The 24,371-nt window shown below is 42.3% G+C and overlaps 1 protein-coding gene across 1 annotated transcript in view; it reads right to left on the bottom strand.

Moving 5' to 3' along the window:
• LOC145415050 (glutamate [NMDA] receptor subunit 1-like) overlaps positions 1-24,371 on the bottom strand; it is a 529,989-nt gene that overhangs the window by 438,636 nt on the left and 66,982 nt on the right. Inside the window, exon 2 of the mRNA XM_080284465.1 lies at positions 19,175-19,300. Within this exon, the coding sequence (XP_080140591.1) occupies positions 19,175-19,300 (126 nt within the window). The remainder of the gene's footprint in view (positions 1-19,174; positions 19,301-24,371) is intronic.

The raw sequence follows: 24,371 nt of genomic DNA, 5'->3' as shown, positions 1-24,371 counted from the left end.
TTTACTTGATTATTGCTTCATGATATCAGAAATACTGTAATATCTTCTTTCATTTTATCTTCTAAGGAACAGCCGCTAGAACTAATGGATGTAGTAATTCTTTCATTTCTTCATGTCAGATTGTAGAGAATTCTTGGTCTTACTTGGTGGTGACCATCATCCACTCACTTGATGTAGTGCGGCTTACTTCTTCCTTAGCCTTTATTATTCTTTTTCAGTGCCTGCCCTCGTCTCTTCCTATTTCTCCCATCTTTCCTGTCACTTCTTATTGCTTTTCTTTCCTTTACAGGTGGCTTTACATTGAGTGACAAGCCAAATGGTTTCCTGTATCCCAAGAAACCATTTACAACGATGGGTGGTAACCATATAACCAAACCATATGTGCTCCCTACGAGTCAACAAGTGGGTTGCTGGAGGGTTAGTGCTCCTCTCTGTAAAACAAATAACTCAAAGTCAAATGGCCACCTCTTATGGGATTATGGCATTTGGCAATAGACAGAGATAGATAGAAACCTCAATACATCTTAGTTTTGTTTTTATGATTGTTTCCGGCATGATGGAAGAAACTTACTCAACGTACTCAAAGGTGGATTTTGTTTCCCGATTTCCCAACTGAAGCCCAGGTTAGGTTAGGTTAGGTTAAATTATTACCTGGTTAGGTTAGGTTAGGTTATCAGGTGCTGCTTACTTATCCCCTAATTCTACTGGCTATCAAAAATTCTTCAACTATCTTACTTTTACGATGGAACACATTCTATCCATTTCTCCTTTCTCTGAAATCTCCATTCTAGGAGATTTCAATGTTCACCACCACCTTTGGCTCTCTCTCCTTTCACTGATCCACCTGGTGAACAAGCCTATATCTTTTCTATCCTTAATGACCTAAAGCAGCTTGTATAGCACCCTACCCGTATCCCTGACCGCCTTGGAGAGAGCTCCAACATACTTGACCTCTTCCTCACAACTAATCCTTCTGCTTACTCTGTTAATCTTTTCTCTCCGTTGGGCTCCTCCGATCACAACCTTATCACCTTAACCTGTCCTATAACTCTGGTACAGCCTGTGGACCCTCCAGGGAAATGTCGTCTGTGGCATTTTGGAGCCACGGACTGGGAGGCCCTCAGGCAGTACTTCTTTGATTTTCCCTGGAATGATTATTGTTTCCATGGCCGGGAGCCATCTGAGTGTGCCTTGCGCATTACGGAGGTTATTCTCTCGGGCATGGAAGCATTCATTCCTTTCTCATATCCTTTGACTAACGCAAGAAAGCCTTGGTTTAATCACGCTTGTTCTAATGCTGTCCGCAACAAGGAGAGGGCCTATAAAAGGTACCGGAGCCAACCCACCCCTGAATCACATCATCTTTATGTTTCTGCCTGGAATCGTGCTAAGTCTGTTCTTCGCTCTACTAAAAATAATTTCATCCATACTAAATGCTCTCAACTCTCCAACTCGAATTCTTCCCACTCCTTCTGGCACCTTGCCAAAATCTTTCTAACAACTTTACCTCATCATCCTTCCCTCCTCTTTTCTACTCTGATGGTTCTGTAGCTATTTCTTCTACTGATAAAGCAGATCTCTTCGCACAAACTTTCTCCTCCAATTCCACCTTAGACGATTCCGGTGCTGTTCCTCCATCACTTCCCCCCTCTGACTTCCTCATGGCTGACATTAAAATTTCTTCAGCTAATGTATTTTCTGCCTTCACTGGCCTCAGTGCTAACAAGGCATATGGGCCTGATGGGGTCCCTCCTGTTGTTCTCAAGAACTGTGCTTCTGTGCTTACACCCTGCCTAGGCAAACTCTTTCGCCTTTGTCTGTCAACTCGTACCTTTCCTTCTTGCTGGAAGTTTGCTCTCATTCAGCCAGTCCCAAAGAAGGGTGACCACTCCCAACCCTCCAACTATCGTCCAATTGCTTTAACGTCCTGTATTTCAAAAGTTTTCGAGTCAATTCTCAATAGAAAAATTTTAAGCCATCTTTCCTATCACAACCTTCTTTCTGATCGTCAGTACGGGTTCCGTCAGGGACGCTCCACTGGCGATCTTCTCACCTACCTTTCAGACTCCTGGTCATCCTCCTTTCGGGACTTTGGCGAAAGCTTTGCCATTGCACTTGACATCTCAAAAGCTTTTGATCGAGTCTGGCATAAATCTTTAATTTCCAAACTGCCCTCCTACGGTTTCTATCCTTCTGTCTGTGCCCTCATCGCTAGCTTCCTTTCTGGTCGTTCTATAGCCGCTGTTGTAGACGGCCATCGTTCTTCTCCTAGATCTATCAACAGTGGTGTTCCTCAGGGCTCTGTCCTATCACCAACTCTCTTCCTTTTATTCATCAATGATCTTCTAAGCTGTACATCTAACCCTATCCACTCATACGCTAATGACTCCACCCTTCACCTTTCCATTCGGTTCCCGCAACGCCCATCTCAACAGTTACTTCAACAGACAAGGGATGAGGCTATGGCACACCTAATGTCTGACTTGGCTCATAACTCTGACTGGGGTAAAAATAATATGGTTGTTTTTAATGCATCTAAGACTCAGTTCTTACACCTATCAACCTGACAAAATCTTCCACAGGTATACCCACTAATGTTTAAAAATATTCAGCTTAATCCTGCATCATCCTTGAACATGCTTGGGGTTTCATTTACTCGAGACTTATCTTGGAAAGATCATGCTACATCTCTTGTAAAATCTGCTTCCAAGAGATTGGGTGTGCTAAGCCGACTCCGCTCTTTCTTTACCCCTGCACAATTGTTGACTCTATACAAGGGTTTTATCCGCCTCTGTGTGGAGTACAACTCTCAAGTGTGGGGAGGCTCCCCACATACAGCTGTTCTCAATAGGGTGGAGTCAAAGGCTTTTCGTCTCATTAACTCTCCTCCTCTTACTGACTCCCTTCAACCTCTGTCTCTTCGCCGCACTGTTGCATCTTTATCTCTCTTCTATCACTACTTTAATGGTCGCTGCTCCTCTGAACTGTCTGCTTGCATTCCTTCACCTCTACGATGGGCGCATAGCACCCGTCTGGCAGCACACCCTCATCCCTTTTCTGTCCAACTCTCTAATGCAAGAGTTAACTGTTACTCCTAGTCCTTCATTTATGCAACAGGTCAACTCTGGAACTGTCTCCCTCCGTCTGTATTTCCTGCTGCCTATGATCTTCAGTCTTTCAAACTGTGTCCAGGCATCTTAAAATGATCAGATCTTGAATTTGGCTCTCTATTGTATTTTGTTTTTCTCTTGGAGGGAACTGTTATTGCAGGCTCATGGCCTTTGGTTCCTTCTTCCTCGCATTAAAAAAAAAAAAAAAAAAAAAAAAAAAAAAAAAAGTTCACCTCACCTCAGCATGGGTGGGGGGTAGACTCACGCTAATTTACCCGTGGATCGCTCACTAGCAACCGGGTGCCTGCTGTTTAAACTGGAGCTATCGACAGATAGTTTTATGTATTACTATACCACTGAACCATTCGGTCATGGCCAAGATATACCGAAACCTGGATAATACGAACCTGGATTATCCAGCTTTCACTGTATACAGTACCTGTACTGTGTTTATATACTGTGTATATATATATATATATATATATATACACAGAGCCTCTGTGGTACGGTGGTAGAGTGTGTGTTTCGCATGCTGGTGAGCATGGGTTCGCCTCCCACCAGAGTTGTAAAAACTTTGGGAAGTGTTCACCAAGCCACTTGCTACTTTGGCGGACACAAGGGGTGCTGTGGTTGAACCAGTGTTGCATACTAGTATGCCTGCACCCAGTCGGCTTAAGGCGGGCTGATTACACTTGCTTCACAGACTACACACACATCCAAAGCCACTACAACACTACAATTATACTTACAAGCACTTATCACCCTACATGCAGTCTCTACTGGACTGCCTAAGCCACTTGGTAGAGATACATTGGCTGTGTATTGTCCCTGCTTCGGTAGGGATAGGCCAGTCCTGCAGTGGACCTCTGCCGGTGAGGATGAGGATGAGGTATATATATATATATATATATATATATATATATATATATATATATATATATATATATATATATATATATATACACAGTAACTTCTCAAATAACGTGAGGGTTATGTTCCTGGAGAGGTTGCATTATATAAAAACGCGTTATTTAAACATAATTTTCCCACAAGAAACAATGGTAATATTGGTAGTTACGTTCCTGGACTCTGGGAAAGTCTACTCATTTGGGAAGTTATGCTACTCTAAACTTAAAAGCAACAATATTAATTTGAAAGAAAATCCACGTAAAAAACAAAAACAGTATATTTGGGGAGAAGTACACAACATTTGAGCCCTAGTTGGGCCGAAGCGTTGTTTACTTCTCCCCACATACATACTGTACTGTTTTCGTTTTTTAAGTGGATTTTCTTTCAATTTTGCTTTTTCACGGCATTGTGAAAGTTCCTCAATGCATTAGTACATCACAGAAACAATACAGTAGAAGCAACATTTTCATTACGGTAAGCAGGTCACAAACAATAACAACACACAACATCATTTCATCTACGCAGCACTCGTCGTCTGCTGCAGTCCCTCCTCACCCCGCTCCCCGAACTCCAGCCCTCCCCTACCTCCCGCCGCTCCCCCACCTCGCTCTGCTGACCTGATATGTAAAGACTTAATTTACCATAATGAAACAGATAGAATTTATATCTACTTTTTTTCAAATGAATAAATTAAACCATTCCTGAGACGGTCTATCAGCTCGGGACTGTCCAAGGCGTGCGCGGCTAATCTGAAAACATCACGTACGTGTAAAGTCACGTTAAATCGAGAAGCCCTTGTTAGTTAATCATATCTCCTAAAATATTTGCTCATGTTAAAACGAAAATGGCTGTTTAAACTCGCGTTAGTTGAGAGGTTACTGTATTTATATACTGTATATAAGTATAAATATATATATATATATATATATATATATATATATATATATATATATATATATATAGATACAGATATATAGATATACATATATAGATATACATATATATATATACAGTATATATATATACAGTATATATATCTATATATATATATATATATATATATATATATATATATATATATATACGTATAAGTAATCCCTCCACTATCCAACATAATAGAGCAAAAGGCATGTCCGGAAAGTGGTCCTGTCCGGATAGTGGGCATCAGCCTCCTGGACTTCTACTTATGGACCCTAACTCAGAAAAACACCTATACAACTCCCTCTGGACATGCATAGCATCTATTTAAGACCCAAATCACACCAGTAAGGGATATAAAAGACTTAAATAAATGCAAAAGAGCCATAAAATTACATTTTAGAGATGAGTTTATACAATATTAAACATTCTGGGTACTTACAACAAGTCCCTGGCTCCTGGACTGGTACTTATGGACCCTAACTCAGAGAAATACCTCCCTACTACACATGCATAGCACCTAATACCCTATTCACACCAATAAGGGACATAAAAGAGTGAAATGAGGTGTTAGAGGTAAGTACAGTATGGAAAATACAGTACAGTACAATATGAAACAGTCTGGGTACTTATAGCAAGTCCCTGGCCATCTCGATGAATAACCGCCTCATCTCTGACAGTAAGAAGGATTCCCTGAAGCACTTGCAGTACACTGTTAATGAAGTCTTGCACAGAACTTAGTCATTTGCACTCAGAATTCTATTCTCTTAACACTGCGCACTCTTGTCTTACTTGCGCTCCATTGTACCTTAATGAAATAAGTGTTGCACTCTGCACTTTAAATCTTTCCACTCTTGAAACCATTTTCTAAACAAAACACACTCAAGTTAATTTACGTTACATTAACAGTCCATTAAATTTGTCTTTTCACTCAGAACTCAAATTACTTAACACTATGCACTGTTTTTTTCACTGCACAACAGTAAATTCCCATGTGGTCTAATGGAGAAGTTCTTGGCGTCTAATCACTGTCAGAGTCTGAGAGTATCACATGCAGGCGACCTAGGGGTGCGTCGCTGGGTCATGGTGATGGCATACCCACTGCAGACGACTCTGAAGATAGGCACAAACTCACGTCGAGCGGTGACTCCACCGTGGCTGATGTGCTGGGCTGTGGCTTGGAGCATGAGGGCCTGTCTTGGGGAGGCAACAGAGTGGAGACAGGGCTGGGCACAGCGGGGGTCACGGGTCTGAAAAAGCTGTCAATCGTTGATTGACGCAAGGAGCGATGATTCTGACAATTAATGATGTGCTGCCTGAAAGCACGCACTTCCTCCACAAGTCCCAAGGGCCCCATCTCCCTGTCGCAATCTGGGTGTTCCAGGTAGTCCAGAACGAACTCGAGGTGTTCCCGGAGTGCGCTCAGCTTGGGGATGGCTGGACTAGTGTCATGCTGAGAGGAGTCTGCATCATCGTCGCCGTCCTCGTCGGAATCTTCAAGCTGCGTACTGACACCTGCAACTGAAGATGCGATCTCGATATCCGACAAGGTTTGATAACCAGGATCGCCCTCGTCGTCATCCAACCACTCACACACTTTGTCCACATCAACATCGTCCCCATGCACACGTAGATGTGCATGGAAGTCATCCATATCAAAACCTAGGAAATCGTGTTCCACATCCGTTACGAGAAGCAGACGAGACCAACCATTTTCTAGAGTCTTGACAGGGACTTCCTTCCATGCACTGGCCTAGTTGTAAATGGCAGACTTGATGTTGTACCAGCGAAGGTTTTCCAAAGTCCGCTGGCCTCATGTGTCCCGTCCCTCCCTGCGCTCGTCCTCGTCCTCGAGAACAACCATCACCTCGTCCAGGAACTTCCATCGGTATAGCCACTCTGTTGCCATGATCACTCCTTGGTCAATTGGTTGGATGAGAGCAGTAGTATTAGGTGGCAGAAACATGCACCTAATGCGGCCATTCTCAGCCACCAAGTCCTTGTCGCACCGATGGGCAGGTGCATTGTCGAGAAGGAGGGCCATTACTTCGTCGCGTGGGATTCCCAGTTTCTCCGTCTGGTAATGTATGACCTCCTTGACGAAATGGCAGTGGAACCTGTCTTTGAAGATGTGGCCTGTGAACCATGCCTTCAAGGAATGGTACCAAACGACAGGAAGGACATCCATCACCCCACAAAGACACCGAGGCTGCGTTGCACGGCCAACAATAATGGGCTAGCCGGTGCATGTCGTTAGCATTAGCACAACACAAAGCAGATATCCTTTGCCTGGAGAGCTTGCGGCCAGGTACAAGCTTCTCCATCTCCTCAGCTAGAGGGTTCGTAGGCAAAGAGCGATAGAATAAACCAGTTTTGTCAGCATTGTAGACTTGACCGAGAGTGAGGCCCTCCCTGTTGATCAAGCCCTTCACCTTGTGCCGAAACTCCCCTACTCCATCCTCGTTAGCGTCCAAAGCTTCGCTATGAGACTTACTATTGGTAAGGCCATGTCGTAACTTGAACGCGAAGAGCCAACCCTCGGATACCTTGAAGTCTAGGGCGTCGTGAAGCCTTGCGAACTTCTCAGCAGCAGCCTTCAGTTCCGTCCCACACACCATCATACCAGCAGCATGTTGTTGTCGACACCAAATCAACATGGAGTGGTCAACTTCAGCACACTTGGGAGTAACCATTATCTTCCTCTCCACGTTGCGTTTGCTTTTCGATGAGAAGTCAGCCGTGTACTGCATGAGTTTGTCTCGGGATCTCTTAATATCAAACAAAGTAGATCGGGCCAGGTTGAACTCACGAAGGATGCGTGACGAAGACCATCCTGCATCCACTTTCTCCAATATCTCCCTCTTCTTTTCTAGAGTCATAACCACTCTCTTCCTCTTCTCAGGCAGCAGGGCCATCATCACACACACGAAGAAGAGGCACGAGAGCAGAATGAGAGCCTGCAGCAGGTAAGGCACCACCACAAACGCGAGCACGTGGGCAGCCATGACGACGAGCGTGCACTCACGACAAGAGACGGGTGGTAAGTGGGGAGGATGCAGGGGCGCTCTAGCGGATGTCAGAGGAATGACGCACCAAAACAAAGCTGTCCCGCGCCGCGTGCGCCAAGTTCAAATTACAGGCAGGAAAAGAGTCGGATTTTTTAAAATTTTTTTGCAGTTTTCGGACCATTTTGGGAATATTGGATCCCAGGACGATAATGTCCGGTAAGTGGGGATGTCCGGAAAGTGGACGTCCGGATAGTACGGGGATTACTGTATATACATATATATATATATATATATATATATATATATATATATATATATATATATATATATATATATATATATATATATATGTAATATATTTTTATATATATATATATATATATATATATATATATATCCACAATAGATCTTCCTCTTGGGAACCTAAGTCTTGTCAGGAAAAGTAGTACCAACGTTGTGATGTACAGCATCTTTATCAATCTAAACGTTTCTGAGACACAATCTCCATCATCAGTGGATCTAAAAGTTTAAAAAACAGCAATCGTCGATCAATGTCAGTAGAAATAAAAAAAACAAAACTGTGTACAAAACAAACTTACATAAAAAAGAAAAAAGAAAGACAAAAAAAAAAAGGAAGTGATATAAAAAGGGGGTAAAGTATAAAAGTAGTATGTTTAATCCTTGCAAAATCTGAAGATCAGGACAAAGGCTAACTATGCTAAACATATATATTAAAAAATGAAATAAAAAGAGTAGGAGTTGACCTGTTAAAAGTAGTTACTGTGTGAATAGTTTGGCAGCGCTAGTCGAGTTATTGAGACTGGGTCGTATTTTATGAATCAGGATGAATTCGGCAGTGGTGAGGTCAGAGTAGGACTGACATGAGGTTAGTATCCGAAAATCTGCAGATATACAGCTACCGCAAATTGACTTAGGACCTCCCCTCACAAGGTATTAAAAAACACAGAAATCATAGTATATCACAACATCTGTTCATGAAATGCCATTCATTAATATGAAATCAAGTTTCCCTTGTTTTTCAGGATCAGTTGGATGAGTTTTGGCATGGAATCACTTAGATCATTAAAGTAATCTAAGAACATTTTTTTGCACCAAACATTTGTCAGTTCAGTCTTGAGGATGTCCAGACTGGGTGTCTTCTTCTCTGCCATGATTTTCTTCATCTTTGTCCAGCAGTTTTCTATCGGATTTAGATCCAGACTGTTGCCACGCCAATTGAGGACCTCAATCTGTATTATCCTGAAGCCATTTTGTCACCTTTCTTGACTTGTGACATGGAGCTGAATCGTGCATGAAAAAGTCGCACCCATGAATAACAAAAAGTTTAACAAATGATCTTTCAGAACTTGAATGTACCAGCCACCATTTATCATCAAGTTCTTAGGAAGAAAGCAGAGGCCTCCCCTTCCCATTTCACCTGAGAAACACACTTATATCAATACTGATTGTGGGTGCTTAACAGTCGGCACTGTGTAAGCAGGGTCATATCGACTATGGGAGGCAGGGCGACAAACCTTGGCAGAATGCACCTAGAACATTTGAAATGTGCTTTCATCAGAAAACATAACTTTTCTTCAATCATCCGATGTCCAGTGTGCATACTTCTTGGCAAAGCGAATGCGCTGCTTCTTCATGCAGTCAGTGAGAAGCGGTTTCTTGGCTGCGGTGCAGCTTGGCAAAACCAGCTCCTTCTGCAAGTGGTGTTGGATAGTTTGAACTGAGACGTCTTGTAACCGCTGGGGATGCATTCTCCTCAATTATGCTGCTGTCAGTCAAGGATTCTTGATTATTTCCCTCTTCAGAAGCGTATCTGTACTTCTGGAAGTCGTCCTCTTCTTTCCACCGCCATGCTTGTGCTTTGGTGCGACATCAGGTGGCAGGCCACGCACTGCAGCAAGAATCTTCATGACGGTCGACTTTGCACGTCCAGTACATTCACAAAAATCGTGTTGATAGGGACATTATCCTGCCTCCATGCAATGATATGGACCCTCTCATCCCTTGAGCAGTACTTTCCAGGCATGACAACTCGATTCGAGGATAATAACAGGGCAAACAGTAATGCATACGAAAAAAGAAGGAGGTGCAAGCTCGGAGTGACGGGAACATACGCTCCCACTCTCGCTTCTGGGCAAGCACTGACGTGGTGAGTGTTTCACCACCTCCCGCCAACACCAGAGGAGTTGTCAGTTATTTCTTGCCCAAAAAATTCACTTGGTAGAGGTGGAAACACAAAGCAAAGACAGACAACTCTCCCATAGCAATTCTGTGTGTAGGTCCTAAGTCAATCTGCCGTGGGTGTATATATATACAGATATAATGGATTTTTCATTTCCAATTTGCTGATGAAGAGGGCAAATATTGGTTACCAGTTCTGCATTGGCAAAATGCCGAAATTACAGAAGTGATATACAGTAACAGTTCAGCAAATCAGTTTGACTACAGCACTACCTCAGTGTGTCAAACAATATCATGATATATTGGCATCCCTTGATTATGATACATTCAGAGAAAATTCTTTGGAAAATGAATGAACATTTATCAAGTGGATTATAACATGGATTTAATGGAGGTGCTTTCCTGGACTATGCCAACCCAAGGACCCTAATATAGAATCAATTCCCCCCTTCCACAAAGTACTTTTATGAAACAAAATCACACATGTACATGTGTTTAAAAATGTGTAAAAAAGAAAGATAAATACAGTAAGGTCAGGATATAATGCAAGATAGGCTCCAAGAATGTTCACAAAACGTAATTTTGCTTGATATAATCACATGTGAGGTGGTTTGGCCATGTGGAGAGGATGGAGGGTGAAAGACTGACGAAGAGAGTGTATGTGAGTGAGGTGGAGGGGGGAAGAGGGAGGGGGGGGCCGAGGATGAGATGGAGGGATGGGGTGGAGAGGTATATGAGAGAGGGGGGTGTGAGTTGGGAGCAGGGTAGTGAAATGGCGGGGGACAGGGCGACTTGGAGGCGATTTGTTTGTGGCCACCCCAAACGGGATTGAGGCATCTGGCAATAGATAGATAGATAGATAGATAATCACATGTAATTCAATAAGGAAAGTAGGTTAGAATTCCGTGAGGTCATGGAAAGTAAGGTCAGGTTGTGTGTGAAGCCGGAGAAAATGAGGGTGGTTCTGTTTGAGGCCAATAAAAGTTAATGATGTCATCTGAACATGACTAACTGAACAAAACAAAACATGAGAACAACTGAATAAACAGCTGACACAGCAGGAACAAGTGAGTAAACAGCTGACACAATGGTCTCTGATTACCACTGCAATAGTGCTTAAGACACATGGATGCCATCTGATAAGCTATATTAGAATGCCATTTTGGCACTAATTCACCCTACTCACCCTAATCAATGCTGATTTGTGTGGTATGTGGTGGCAACCACTATCCACTCACCTGATGTGGTGCTGCTTACTTCTTCCTGCACCTTTATCATTCTTTGTCTGTGTCTGCCCTCTTCTCTTCCTATTTCTTTCATCTCTCCTGTTGCTTTTTCTTATTCTTCTTTCCTTTTCTGGTGGCTTTAAACTAACAGGCCAAATAGTTTCCAGTAAGCCAGGAAACTATTTAAAATACTGGGTGGTAGCCATATAACCAACAGATACATGTTTCCCAATGTCAACAAGTAGGCTGTTAGAGGGTTAGTGCCCTCCCCATAAAACAACAAATTCAAACTCAAACGGTCACCCCTTATGGGATAATGGCATCTGGCTATACACAGTTAGACAACGCTGATTTATCCAAACCTAACCCAAATTATCCTAACTTAATATAAACTCACTTATTCTAGCTCAACCATACCTAAACTAATTTATCCTAACCTAAATTTTCATAATCTAGCCTAATTTTTACAACTTAACCTTCTAACCTTAATGAAGCTAATTTATCCTAACTTAATACCCTAAGCCAGTTGCTGCGAAATACACCATTACCATAGTAACCAATATGTAGCTACCCAATGACCTACCACACTGGCTACCTGACTCTCCACAAATACAGTAGTTTCACTTGCCCATCTCGTCAGAATGGTGTATTAACCAGTAAAGACCTATTGCAGGTGATCGGCCACAGCCATATTTTGTGCACTGGGACCTACTGCAGGCAATTGTAGACTGGCTACCAAAACCTCACAAAGGGAAGCCCTGCGTCTTTCATAACATTAATGATACCTAGCCAATGGAAACTAAGTGATCGGATGGAGGGAGGCATGATCCCTCCCCCTCCCCGAGCGTGGGGAAGGCCCCCCACCCTGCCAACTCTCCACCTCCCTCTGGCCCATTGGATCTTGCCCTCTGTTCCCCTCCCACCCAACCTACCCCCTCTAGACAGTACTGGCAGTTTGTGGCAGGCGAATTCCCTCCCCTTCCCCCTCATCCTGATGCCCCTCACACTCCCTCCACCTCCTTAATCCCCCTTACTGTATGATGTCCCATTCTCGTTCATAGCGAGGAGTGACTTTTTTTATTTTTGATGGTTGACTGTGTGGTATCCATTGGACATTTGAGGGTGAAATATAAATTTTCTGGTATGTAAAATCAAGCTCTTCTATTCTATCTATAAGACCAAAATTTATTTTGGTGCAATTCATTTTTCTCTCTCTAAATGCAAGTGGGAACAATTTTTGTGATGTTCTTTGACGGTCAACAATGCGGTAACTATTAGTCATATGAGTGAAGGATACATTTTCTGGTGTGCAAAATCAAGCTCCTGAAATCTATAAGACAAAAATTTTCATTGGGGAAAGTTGAAAAATCGGACCCTCATTACAGTTCTGGGGCCAGGCAAGGTAGGAAATCTGCGGTCTGTCAAGGTTAACAGGGAAGTGGGAGATTTAATGCAACAAGAAACTTTTTCTGTTAAAAACAAAACCAATTAAGCACTCCAGTTGCTTTTCATGGTAAATTATAATATATTTCTGGCCAATTTTGTAATCTATTAAATTATTTTGAAACTATACTGGTCCTTTGGAGGGGGGGGAATCACACAGTAAGATACCAAAACGAAACACTCAACAAATGCAATACCTGCACCCCAGAGACAGACTCTTCTTTGCCCGCTTATGTTTAGCACACTAACACAACACCACACAAGGCAAATATGACTGCCTGACATGATCACCCTCACTAGCATCACATTTATCAGACTTGATCACGTCGATGTAATGCTGCTTTGGATGGCTGCCCTTTTCTCTCTTCCATCCTTTCTCTTCTGTCTTTCTTTTCTTCATTCTTTCCTCTTTCTTCTGCCTTCGGGTGACTTTACACTCCCTCTTCTATCTTTCTTTCCTTCATTTTTTCCTCTTCCTTCTGCCTATGGGTAACTCTGCAATAAGTGACATGCCAAATGGTTTCCTATATACCAGGAAACCATTTACTATGCTGGGTTCGTTTCGTTTCATTTTTAAAGGCTCCAACATGCTTGCATGCATCGGCCTTGGTCACCTAATGGCGGCTCTCCATGCCGCACGATCCATTGCAGCCTCCCTGTTCAGTCCCTTAACCCTGAGGTCACACTTAATGACCTCGTTCCATGTCTTTCTCGGTCTACCCCTCACAACCCCACCCCCAATATTAACACTTCTCACCTTCTTCACCCAATTATCATCCCCCATCCTCTCCACATGTCCAAACCATCTCAACCTACCTCTCCTCATCACAACACCAATACACTCCAATCCCATCCTACCTCTCAACTCTTCCATTGTAAACCCAACCCCCCCAGACCTTGCACGCAAGGATGCACTACACATCCACCTAATCACTGTCATTTCTGTACTTATGAGCTGACGAATATCCTCCTCCTTTACTGCCCAGGTCTCATTACCATACAGTATTACACTCCAAACACATGCTGCATACAAAGACCCTTTGGCACATAGAGAGAGCCCTCTCAATGTCAGAAGAGGCAACAGCTCCCTGAACTTCTTCCAACCACTTTTCACCCTAGCCACAGAGCTAGCTCCAGCCCCACCTCCAGTACACAACATGTCTCCCAAATAACAAAACTCTTCCACACACTCAAGAGATTCACCAGCAAGTTCAATCCCTTCGCGCCTGACAATCTCCACCTGCTCTCCCCGACATGCCATACACATAAAATCAGCATTATCTCGCAGTCTACCTCTGATACCACTACATCTCTTGTGCACCCATTTATCACAAACACCATATAACCAGAATATGGCACCTGGTGGTTTAGTGAGTAATTAAAGTGCTCCAATCGGACTGAGCCTGTGTAGGTTTATATCCAAGGGGTGGATGGGGTTTATTGCTCACGTAATGCCACTCAGAAATGAGTGAGGCTGGTCACTTTCATCTTAAATGTTAGGACCAAATTGCTTAGCCCCAGGTTCCTACGCTCCTTATGGGGCGACATAGGATTGATGATGGATGGATGGATGAATCACAAACTTTTTAGTTACAGTACATTGGTTCACTTCACAGCACATCACCTTCTGGTGTAACTCCAGCACTACTACCATTCTATCACTAACACTTCGCAGTAACAACTGTGATGGCTAAGCAACTGCAAGACATGTGAGAGATATGAATGTAACTTAATGCATGGAAGGAGACATGCACACAGCAAACACACATATAAGAGTGGCTGAGTTCAAAGGGTTGGCAGGAGAGGCGAGGCCTGCGCAGATGACTCAAAACGGAGTTCTGTGCCCATATATACTGTCACCCATCCTGGAAGAAACAGACAACTGTAGGTTTGCATGTCGATAACCGCTGAGAGTTTGCACGGGATCTTAGCAATCGTGTACATCAGGGGTCAGCAACCTTTTCAGTGCGAGGGCAAGAGAAAGCTTCTAGGAGTAGCCTGTGGACCGGAGTGCCAAAGAGAATCCAAAAGTGACAGTGTACAAATATTTTATAGAAAAGCAGGCAAACCAGTGACTAGATTACAAGAAATTTATTGAAAAACATGCAAATCACTGACAGCCGAAAACAGTTTGTGACAATATACAAAATATATATATATATAGAAAAGCAGGCAAACCAGTGACTAGATTACAAGAAATTTATTGAAAAACATGCAAATCATTGACTGCCAAAAACAGTTTGTGACAATATACAAAAAAAAAATATAGAAAAGCAGGCAAACCAGTGACTAGATTACAAGAAATTTATTGAAATACATGCAAAGCAGTGACTGCAGAAAACAGTTTGTGACAATATACAAAAATTTTGTAGAAAAGCAAGCAAACCAGTGACTAGATTACTAGAAATTTATTGAAAAACATGCAAATCAGTGACTGCAGAAAACAGTTTTATCAAGAGACATGCAAAGTAGTGGGATGGTTGGTGCTGTTTGCCATGGTGCTTCCGTGGTAAAGATCTCAGTCATGCAAATTTGCCCCGTGCTACCCGCCACGATCACGTCGCGAGGCGCCAACTTACTCATTTAGTTGGCTAGGCTGTTGTGGGCTGGATTGTTATATAAATATCAAGCAGGGTGACGGGCCATAAGTTCGGACTCTGCAGGCCGGATCTGGCCCGCAGGCCGGAGGTTGCCGACCCCTGATGTACGTGAACAATGGTGAACATAAAATGAAAAATGGTGTTACACCTTAGATTATGTAAGCAATTAACTGTAAACTGGTGGACTGCACCACGAAAGAGACCATAGCAGGATGAACACAATGCAATGAGGCAAGACAATACAGTATACCTAAAGGAAAAATCCACAGTAAAAGTCACATACAGTAAAACCTAGATATAACGGACTTCAATAGGCCGGAATTCGCTTTTAATGGAATCGAGGAGCTACCAGACTAAATTCTTACACAGTATATTGGAAAAGTCCAATAAAGCCAGAAGCAGTCCAGACTGCCTGACCACATCAGCTACGTTCACCATGATAAGGTAAATAAAAGACATGTTTATCAGCATACAGTACAGTATTATTATACAGCACATAACGAGACTAGTGAAGAGGAAAAAGGAGGTAAATGAGGATCTAGGAAGAAAAATGAATGTGAAATACTGTGAAAATAGAAACTTATTCTGGAAAGAGGTGTGGAAATGTAGTAGTGAATGTGGAAAGAAATGGGATGGTGTGAAAGATGCAGGTGGTAGATTATTAACCCATGGAGATGAAGTAAGGACCAGACGGAAAGAGTATTTTGAAAGCCTGATGAATGGGGATAGAGACAGCAGAGCTGCTGTAAACATGATTGGTTTTCGGGGTGTGCAGAGAAGGAATGCAGTGCTAGGAAACGTGACACTCGCACAGGTGAAGTGTGCAGTGAAGCAGTTGAAAAATGGGAAAGCAGCTGAGGTTGATGAGGTGTATGCAGAGATGCTTAAATGTAGTGGAGAGAATGGAATGAAGTGCTTGTTGGAGATATGTAAGAAGGCATGGATGAGTGAAACTGCCTGCAGAGTGGAAAAAGGCTGTGATTGTACCCTTGTACAAAAATAAAGGTGAACGAAGTGAATGCAAGAATTATCGTGGCATAAGCTTACTGAGTGTGGTAGGGAAGGTATATGGAAGAATTATTATTGAGAAAGTAAGAGAGATATCAGAAGTCCTAGTGAGTGATGAACAGGGTGGCTTTAGGAGTGGCAGAGGATGTGTGGACCAAATATTTCCAGTGAGACAGATAGTGGAGAAGGCTTGTGCGAAGGACCATAAGGTGTTTAAGGAATTCATGGATCTGGGAAAAGCATATGACAAAGTGGACAGAGAAGGATTGTGGAAAGTTTTGCGCATGTACGGTGTAGTGTGTAAGCTGCTAGGTGCCGTCAAGAGTTTTTATGACGGTAGTGAAGCATGTGTCAGGGTTAATGGGCATCTAAGTGAATGGTTCACGATCAGTGTGGGCGTGTGACAAGGTTGTGTGATGTCCCCATGGTTGTTCAATGTATATATGGATAGGGTGATGAGAGAAGTGAAAACACAAGTAATGGAGAGAGGGATGGCATTGGTAATGAATGGTGATGGATGGAATATCTCAAATTTGTTGTATGCTGATGATGCAGTACTGCTTGCAAGTACCGGACAAGAACTTGGTAGGCCATTGGAAAGTTTTGCTGATGTCTGTAAGTGTCGTTCCTTGAGAGTAAATGCAGAAAAGAGTACAGTGATGGTTATTGAGAGAGAAGGTGACTCCCAGTGCAATGTAACAGTGAATGGAGAGAGACTGGAATTGGTGAGAGAGTTCAAATACCTGGATATAGTGATAGAAAAGAGAGGAAAATGTGCAAAAGAAGTTGAAAGTAGAGTGACACAAGGAAGAAAAGTAGCTGGTGCAATGAAGGCCTTGATAAGAAACAGAGGCTTGAGTGTTGCAGCTGCACGAGGCTTACATGAAGGAGTGTTAGTGCCAACTTTAACATATGGATGTGAGACTATGGTGTGGCATGAAAATGAAAAGTCAAGAGTAAGAGCAGTGGAGGTGGGACTGCTGAGAAATGTTATGTGGAGTACAGAGGGTGGATAGGATACGAAATACTGTAATGTGATTTGTGAAAGATGCGGAGTGAGGAAGTCGGTGGACACCGGAATTGAAGAGAGTGTACTGAGATGGTATGGTCATGTGGAGAGAATGGATAACAATAGAGTGAAGAAGTTATATCTGAGTGAATTCGAAGGAGGGAGGAGGTGAGGTAGGCCAAGGAGAAGATGGAGAGATATGGTGGATGAATGTGTGAGGAAGAGGGGTATGAAAGTTGGTGAGGCTAGGGAACTAACAGAAGATCGAGCTGGCTGGATGAATTATGTGAGAAGTGCATGATCAGGGATTTTTGGCACCCCTTTTAACGTGGCAGCGTCTGGATTGACTCTGTCGGATACAATTATGTGAAGCTACAGAACGTGGTGAATGTTTTTGGCGTATCCGATAGAGCCAGGATTCTGGGGGCTTGAATGATGAGTGAATGGAAGTGTGGCCCATTGGATTGGGCAATATTGGGCTGTCTGGACATTGCTACTCCTCTCCCTGTCCTTGGGTGGGAAAGGAGGTCCGGATGATGATGATGATGATGATATTTTATACCACTTGATTACTGTAGTGAATGTATAATATAGTACAGTATTACCATAAATATTTTAGTAGTGAATGTATAATACAGTACAGTGCTGCAATGGTAGTGAAAACAGTTTAAAAACCATTGGTGCGATCTGGACTGACGTCTGATATATCAAAAAAAGTCCGGGTTAGAAGGGGGAAGTCCGGATGTCACTTTTATTGGAATTTTGCTTTTTTTGGAATGGCCTGGGTCCCAATTAGTCTACTATAGTGAGGTTTTACTGTACATATGATTAAACGATCCAGCTAAAAATGCTTAGAAAAATGCAAGAATGAAGAAAAAACTCGCTTAGAACCATTTCTTCTGAGCCAAGAGAAATCCAAAAAGATAAGAAAGCAGATGGCCCGACAAAACACAGGCAGTATCACATGACAAGAAACAATCAGCACAAAATGAGAGCATCAGAGTGGGTCATGTGACTGGTAAATAAGAAACTGTAGTCATAACAACAGCACACACGGTCAACAGATGAGTTGCACCACACATCAGTTGCAAGTAACAAACTACTCTGTAGGAGTTACTCCTCTTAGTGCTTAACCGAGATTTAATAATGAATTAGATTTGCCTGGAACTGCCTTCTTGGACCAGATATGAATCTATTAAACTAATTAAGCACTACACCCTGAGTGAGGCCAGTTAACTGGTGATCTGTGTCATTCATTATGTTGATACTTCTTCATAAATTTCATGATCACCTTCCATAAGTTTTGGGTGCAACTCTATGGGCAGGTTGGCTGGCAGAGTACAATACAATGAAAACAGAATCCAATGTCATTACATCAACTTATTTAAGTCCACGCTCCTTTGATATCTTTGTTTTAATACACTGGGAACTGTACCGTGGTCAGTTGTATTATCAGACAAGCATACTGTTGTTTAAACTACTTTCAAGCAAAAAATAATCAAATGTTAACACCCAAAACTTATTCCAAAACTTATTATTTTTGAATGTGGAACATTTCTACAGCTTGTTCCACAGGTACTGGACACCTGTCACCTGTTACATCATAACTGTCAAAAGCAGTGCCATTAATGTTGCAACTCTGTTCTTCATTACTAACTGCACTTGTCTGGTACTAATTTTATCATCATAACCTCAATCCATCAAACATTATCTAGTCCCTTTAACTTGCAGATCAGAAACCTACCGATCTTGAGACAAGCTGCTTGCAGACCTCAAGGGCGGTGCGGATGGGGTTGGAGTCCATCAGCATGGTGACATCCTGCAGGGTGGTGTTCCCGTCCACGTACGACCCATTGGCGTTTATCTGCTGCTGGCAACACGGGAGGGCACAACTTGAGCACCCGATGACAATACAAAAAATGGGGTGTCATGCAGGGTGAGTGGGGAAAACAAAAGTGGTGACAGTGGTGGGAATGCTAATGTGATAAACAGTAGGAGAGCTGAGTTATCGTGAGAACCAAAGATACTCGAACTATTTTCAGCATAAAAGCAGAACTATAATCAATATAACTTGGCAAGTCACTCTACAATATTAATTGAAAGACGTACACCATAAAAGAACACTGTATATATATAATACAGGATTTTATGACAATGTATAATAGAAATCCTAACCCAACATAAGTTTTATGTAAATCACATCCTGTTACAATGCTAGCTAGTTTATTCACAGATACTGAATTTAAGCTCTAGTCTTACTGGCCAAAATGACAGTAATGCAGTTAATCTCTATATGAGCTTAGGGGCTACAACAACAACAGTAGTGAAATGTTTTTCATTCACTTTACATCGCTGGCCAAAATTTAGATTCCACTGTCTGAAAACAAAATAATATATAAACTTAATTAATTGATGAGCACTGATTAGTAACAGCAAGATAGTCATATCTGGCTTATGAGTCAATGGCTGGACACTGTTATAATGGGCTGTGTGAAGACTATGTTGTGGTATCAATGTGAGGACCACTGAGGCATTAAACTGTGTGATGGCTAAAATGATGAAAGTTGTTATTGCTCAACCCTGGTCATGCCTGGCCCAGAAGACCCATTAACTACAGTAAACAACTGTCCCTATACAGCTGTCCCACAGGTTCCCTACACACCTGATGTTGTGTCTGTGTCTCTGTGTGGCAATTGTTCTGCAGTGCTCCACAGTGTGGGCTATGTCATGTGGGCATACTCCACAAGCATTGCACATATCATTCACAATTCCACTCAACCTGAATTTCAGCTAGTAACTGAGGAGGGGAGGGTGATGTCCTGATTTAAGTATGGCTAGGTGAACTTTATCATCTCCTATCACCAACTTTCTTCCTTTTATTCATCAATGACCTTCTAAGCTGTATTGTGATTAGTTTATGTCAGAGGATGGTGTCACAAGGCCTTAATAATGCCATTTGTTGCAAGAAGTGTACACTGTGTGGGTCTCGCAAAGTTGGGGTTGTGATATGATTGTTGTGTGAGGTTGTTTAGTAAAGTGTTAGTGGGGTGTAGTTCTCTACACCCATATTAGGAGCATGGGGACATGAGGTGTGTCTCTGTAATGAATTAAGCCTTCAGTTATCTTGGATGGCATGCTAAGTCGTCCTATGGGACTTTACAAAGAAAGTACAGTCATTCCTCCTATAACACGACTAATATAGACTGACAACATGCGACGCTATACTTTTCTGCATTAATCATTACATATGTTTCCATTATACAGGGCTAATCTATATTGGACATCTCACAAAGTCACTCTTTTCACCCCAAATCCCACCTAAACCCTCCAAAAAACACCCTATTGACATGCACTCCTGTACTTATACAGGAAGTTATTAAAAACACATAAGAATGTGAAAGTGTGGGCAAACAGGATGTGATTTCTGGGGAGGAAGAGGAGTGATATGCTTGGTGTGGGACATAAGTGTATTTTGAGGTGTCAGTGAGAATGAATACCATACCCACCGAAATAATTATCAGCACCCACTGCTTCAATACCCTTTGCAATAAAAAAAGTCCACCAAAAGAGACCATCAAAAAACAATGGACGCCCCCAGCGGCCAATGGGGGTATGTATGGATGTGATGTCATGCACCCAATCACTGTGCACCACTCTCCTGACATCATCACACGTGACATTTGACATTCAGTGGGACGTCTGAGCTCCGACATCCGACAACTTGCCATGGTATATCTGTTTGTACCTACAGCATATATTTTTTGGTCACACTATAGGTGACCACATAAGTACAAATCCAAGTTAACTACAGTATATGATACCGTGCTATCAGAGGGCTGACTGCATGTTTGGTCATTGTTTGATTTAAGAATAGTGCCGACTGTTCCATGTTTCCAGGAGTTGCAAATGCTCAAATGTGCATATGAGTAGTTTTTTTTTTTCTTTTTATTTATGCAAATAAGAAGGAACCAAAGGCTGGGAGCCTGCAAACAATTCCTTCCAAGAAAAAAACAGAAACAATACAAAAGTGAGCCATATTCAAGATCTGCTCATTTCGAGATGCCTGGACACACTGCGTTTGAAAGACTGGAGATCATAGGAAGTAGGAAATACAGAAAGAGAAAGACAGTTCCAGAGATGACCTGTTGCATAAATGAAAGACTGGGAGTAACAGTTACCTCTTGCATTAGAGAGTTCGACAGAAAAGAGATGAGAGCTTATTGCTACATGGATGCTACGTGCCCGTTGTAGTGGTGGAGGGATGCAAGCAGACTGTTCAGAAGAGCAGTGACCATGGAAGTAGCAATAGAAAAGAGATAAAGAGGCAACAGTGCGGCAAAGAGACAGAGGTTGAAGGGAGCCAGTAAGAAGAAGAGAGTTAATGAGACAAAAAGCCTCTGACTCCATCCTATTGAGAACAGCTGTATGTGGGGAGCCTTCCCACACATGAGAGTTGTACCTTACACAGGGGTGAATAAAACCAGTGTATAAAGCCAACGACTGTGCAGGGGTAAAGAAGGAACGGAGTTGGCTTAGCACACCTAATCTCATGGAAACTGATTTTACAAGATATATAATATGATCTTTTCAAGATAAATCCTGAGTGAATGAATCCCAAGCATGTTCAAGGATGATGCAGGATTGAGCTGGATATTAGTAAACATTAGTGGGTACTCCTGTGGAAGATTTTGTTGGATTGATAGGTGTAAAAACTGTGTCTTTGATGCATTAAAAACAACAAAATTATTTTTACCCCAGTCAGAAATATGAACCAAGTCAGGCATTAGGTGTGCCATAGCCTCATCCCTTGTTTGTTGAAGTAACTGCTGGGATGAAGGTTGTGGGAACCGAATGGAAAGGTGAAGGATGGAATCATCAGCATACGAGTGGATAGGGTTTGATGTACAGCTCAGAAGACCATTGATGAATAAAAGGAAGAGGGTTGGTGACAGGACAGAGCCCTGAGGAACACCACTGTTGACAGATCTAGGAGAAGAACGATGGCCGTCTACAACAGCGGCTATAGAATGACCAGAAGTGAAGCTGTAGATGAAGGCACAGATAGAAGGGTAGAAACCATAAGAGGGCAGTTTGGAAATTAAAGATTTATGCCAGACTTGATCGAAAGCCTTTGAGATGTCAAGTGCATGCCAAAGTCCCGAAAGGAGGATGACCCGGAGTCTGAAAGGTAGGCGAGAAGATCGCCAGTGGAGCGTCCCTGATGGAACCCATACTGACGATCAGAAAGCAGATTATGATAGGAAAGATGCTTTAAAATTTTTCTGTTAAGAACAGACTCGAAAACTTTTGAGACACAGGATGTTAAAGCAACTGGACGATAGTTACAGGGTTGGGAATGGTCACCCTTCTTTGGGACTGGCTGAATGACAGCAAACTTCTAGCAAGAAGGAAAGGTATAAGTTGAAAGACAAAGGCGAAAGAGTTTGCCTAGGTGGGGTGTAAGCACAGAAGCACAGTTCTTGAGGACAACAGGAGGGACTCCATCAGGCCCACATGCCTTGTTAGTATTGAGGCCAGTGATGGCAGAAAAAACATTAGTGGAAGAAATTTTAATGTCAGTCATGATGTAGTGCCCGGAAGTGATAATGAGTTGTATCTAGTTTATTTTATATGACCAAAAGTTCGGTTAAGTGAGAGAGAGTGGCCGAGGCATGGCTGTTACCATGCAGACGTGTCCAGAACATAGATTAATTACCTAGTTGCTAAGTCACTTTTTTTTTTCCTACTGTAATTCACTAGTATTAAGTCTCTTTATAATATCTCGAGTCGATGGGAACATGTGCCTTTGTTCACATAATCCAGCATTATGTACGTCTGCGCAAAGTGATGTAAAGCACGATAATTTTCATTATTTTTCGATGTAAGGGTATAAAGAGAGAGAGGTTGTTGAGTAATTATTGTAACTAGAGAATGTTATTTTTTTTGAGTAATCGAATGTAAGGGGAAAGACATCACACTGAGTCTATCTCGAGTCTGTAATAATTAAAATCTTAAATTATGTATGCCGTCATCCCCCCCTCCCCTTTGCATCACTCACGCAGTTTTGGCGTCTCACTCGCTCACCGGCCGTGATAGATGGCAGTTGGTCGGTACGGTCGTCATCCTCACTCCCCCCCCCACCCTCCAAGGAATTCTGTAAGTAATTTGATATTAATGATGTCTGATATGTTGAAGCGCAAAATAGTGATATCTCACGAGTGATAATAGTGACGAAATAGAGAAACAGACTCGGGTAGAATCGTGTTGTCCTTCCTCAGGAAATGTAACGGTGACGCCATTAGCCTTTGGACAAGCGAGTCCTGTGTTCCCGGTCACCTCCCCTACATTTTTTAGCTGGATAGTGAGGTATTTCCCATATTTTTGCGTACTGTACTGTATAGTATTATTATTTAGTAACTGGAGTACGAGAACGCTAGCTAGTTCTGTCTGAGCCTCAGATAACTGTGTGATTTTCGTAAGCCAAGTATCAAGTGCCTTGAGACTGTGAATTATTTATTATTATGTTGAAATGACTTTGCAATTCAGTACTTATTAGGGCTATGTTGTGAGTAAATGTTCACATAGTTAATTTGTGAGGCATAAGGATATTGATACAGTGATGATTTTCATGGTTAGAGTTACAGTTATTCATGCTTACTGTATTTGTTACAGCACTTTTTCTTCCATGTTATCCCTACAATAAGTATTATTTTGAGCGGACCTATGTGTCTGTAGTGCCATGTGTTATTCTGTTATTACCTGAGATGCTGAGTGTTGTAACTCATGTTTCTTTATTATGAGACCTTCCTGATCATGTGAAGGGATTACTTGCATTGGGAAGAATAGTTATTCATTATTCATATTAACTTCTAGCGGGTCCAAGTGTGGAGGTCGAAGTTCCTGTGAGTCAAAATCCAAGTCCCAGTGTGGAGGTCGAAGTC

Source organism: Coenobita brevimanus, chromosome 101, assembly GCF_032717465.1.
Source record: "Coenobita brevimanus isolate Jiangsu-jjx chromosome 101, ASM3271746v2, whole genome shotgun sequence".
NCBI classification, from domain to species: Eukaryota; Metazoa; Arthropoda; class Malacostraca; order Decapoda; family Coenobitidae; genus Coenobita; species Coenobita brevimanus.
The sequence above is the reverse complement of the archived record's forward strand: the minus strand, read 5'-3'. Positions and strand labels throughout refer to the sequence as shown.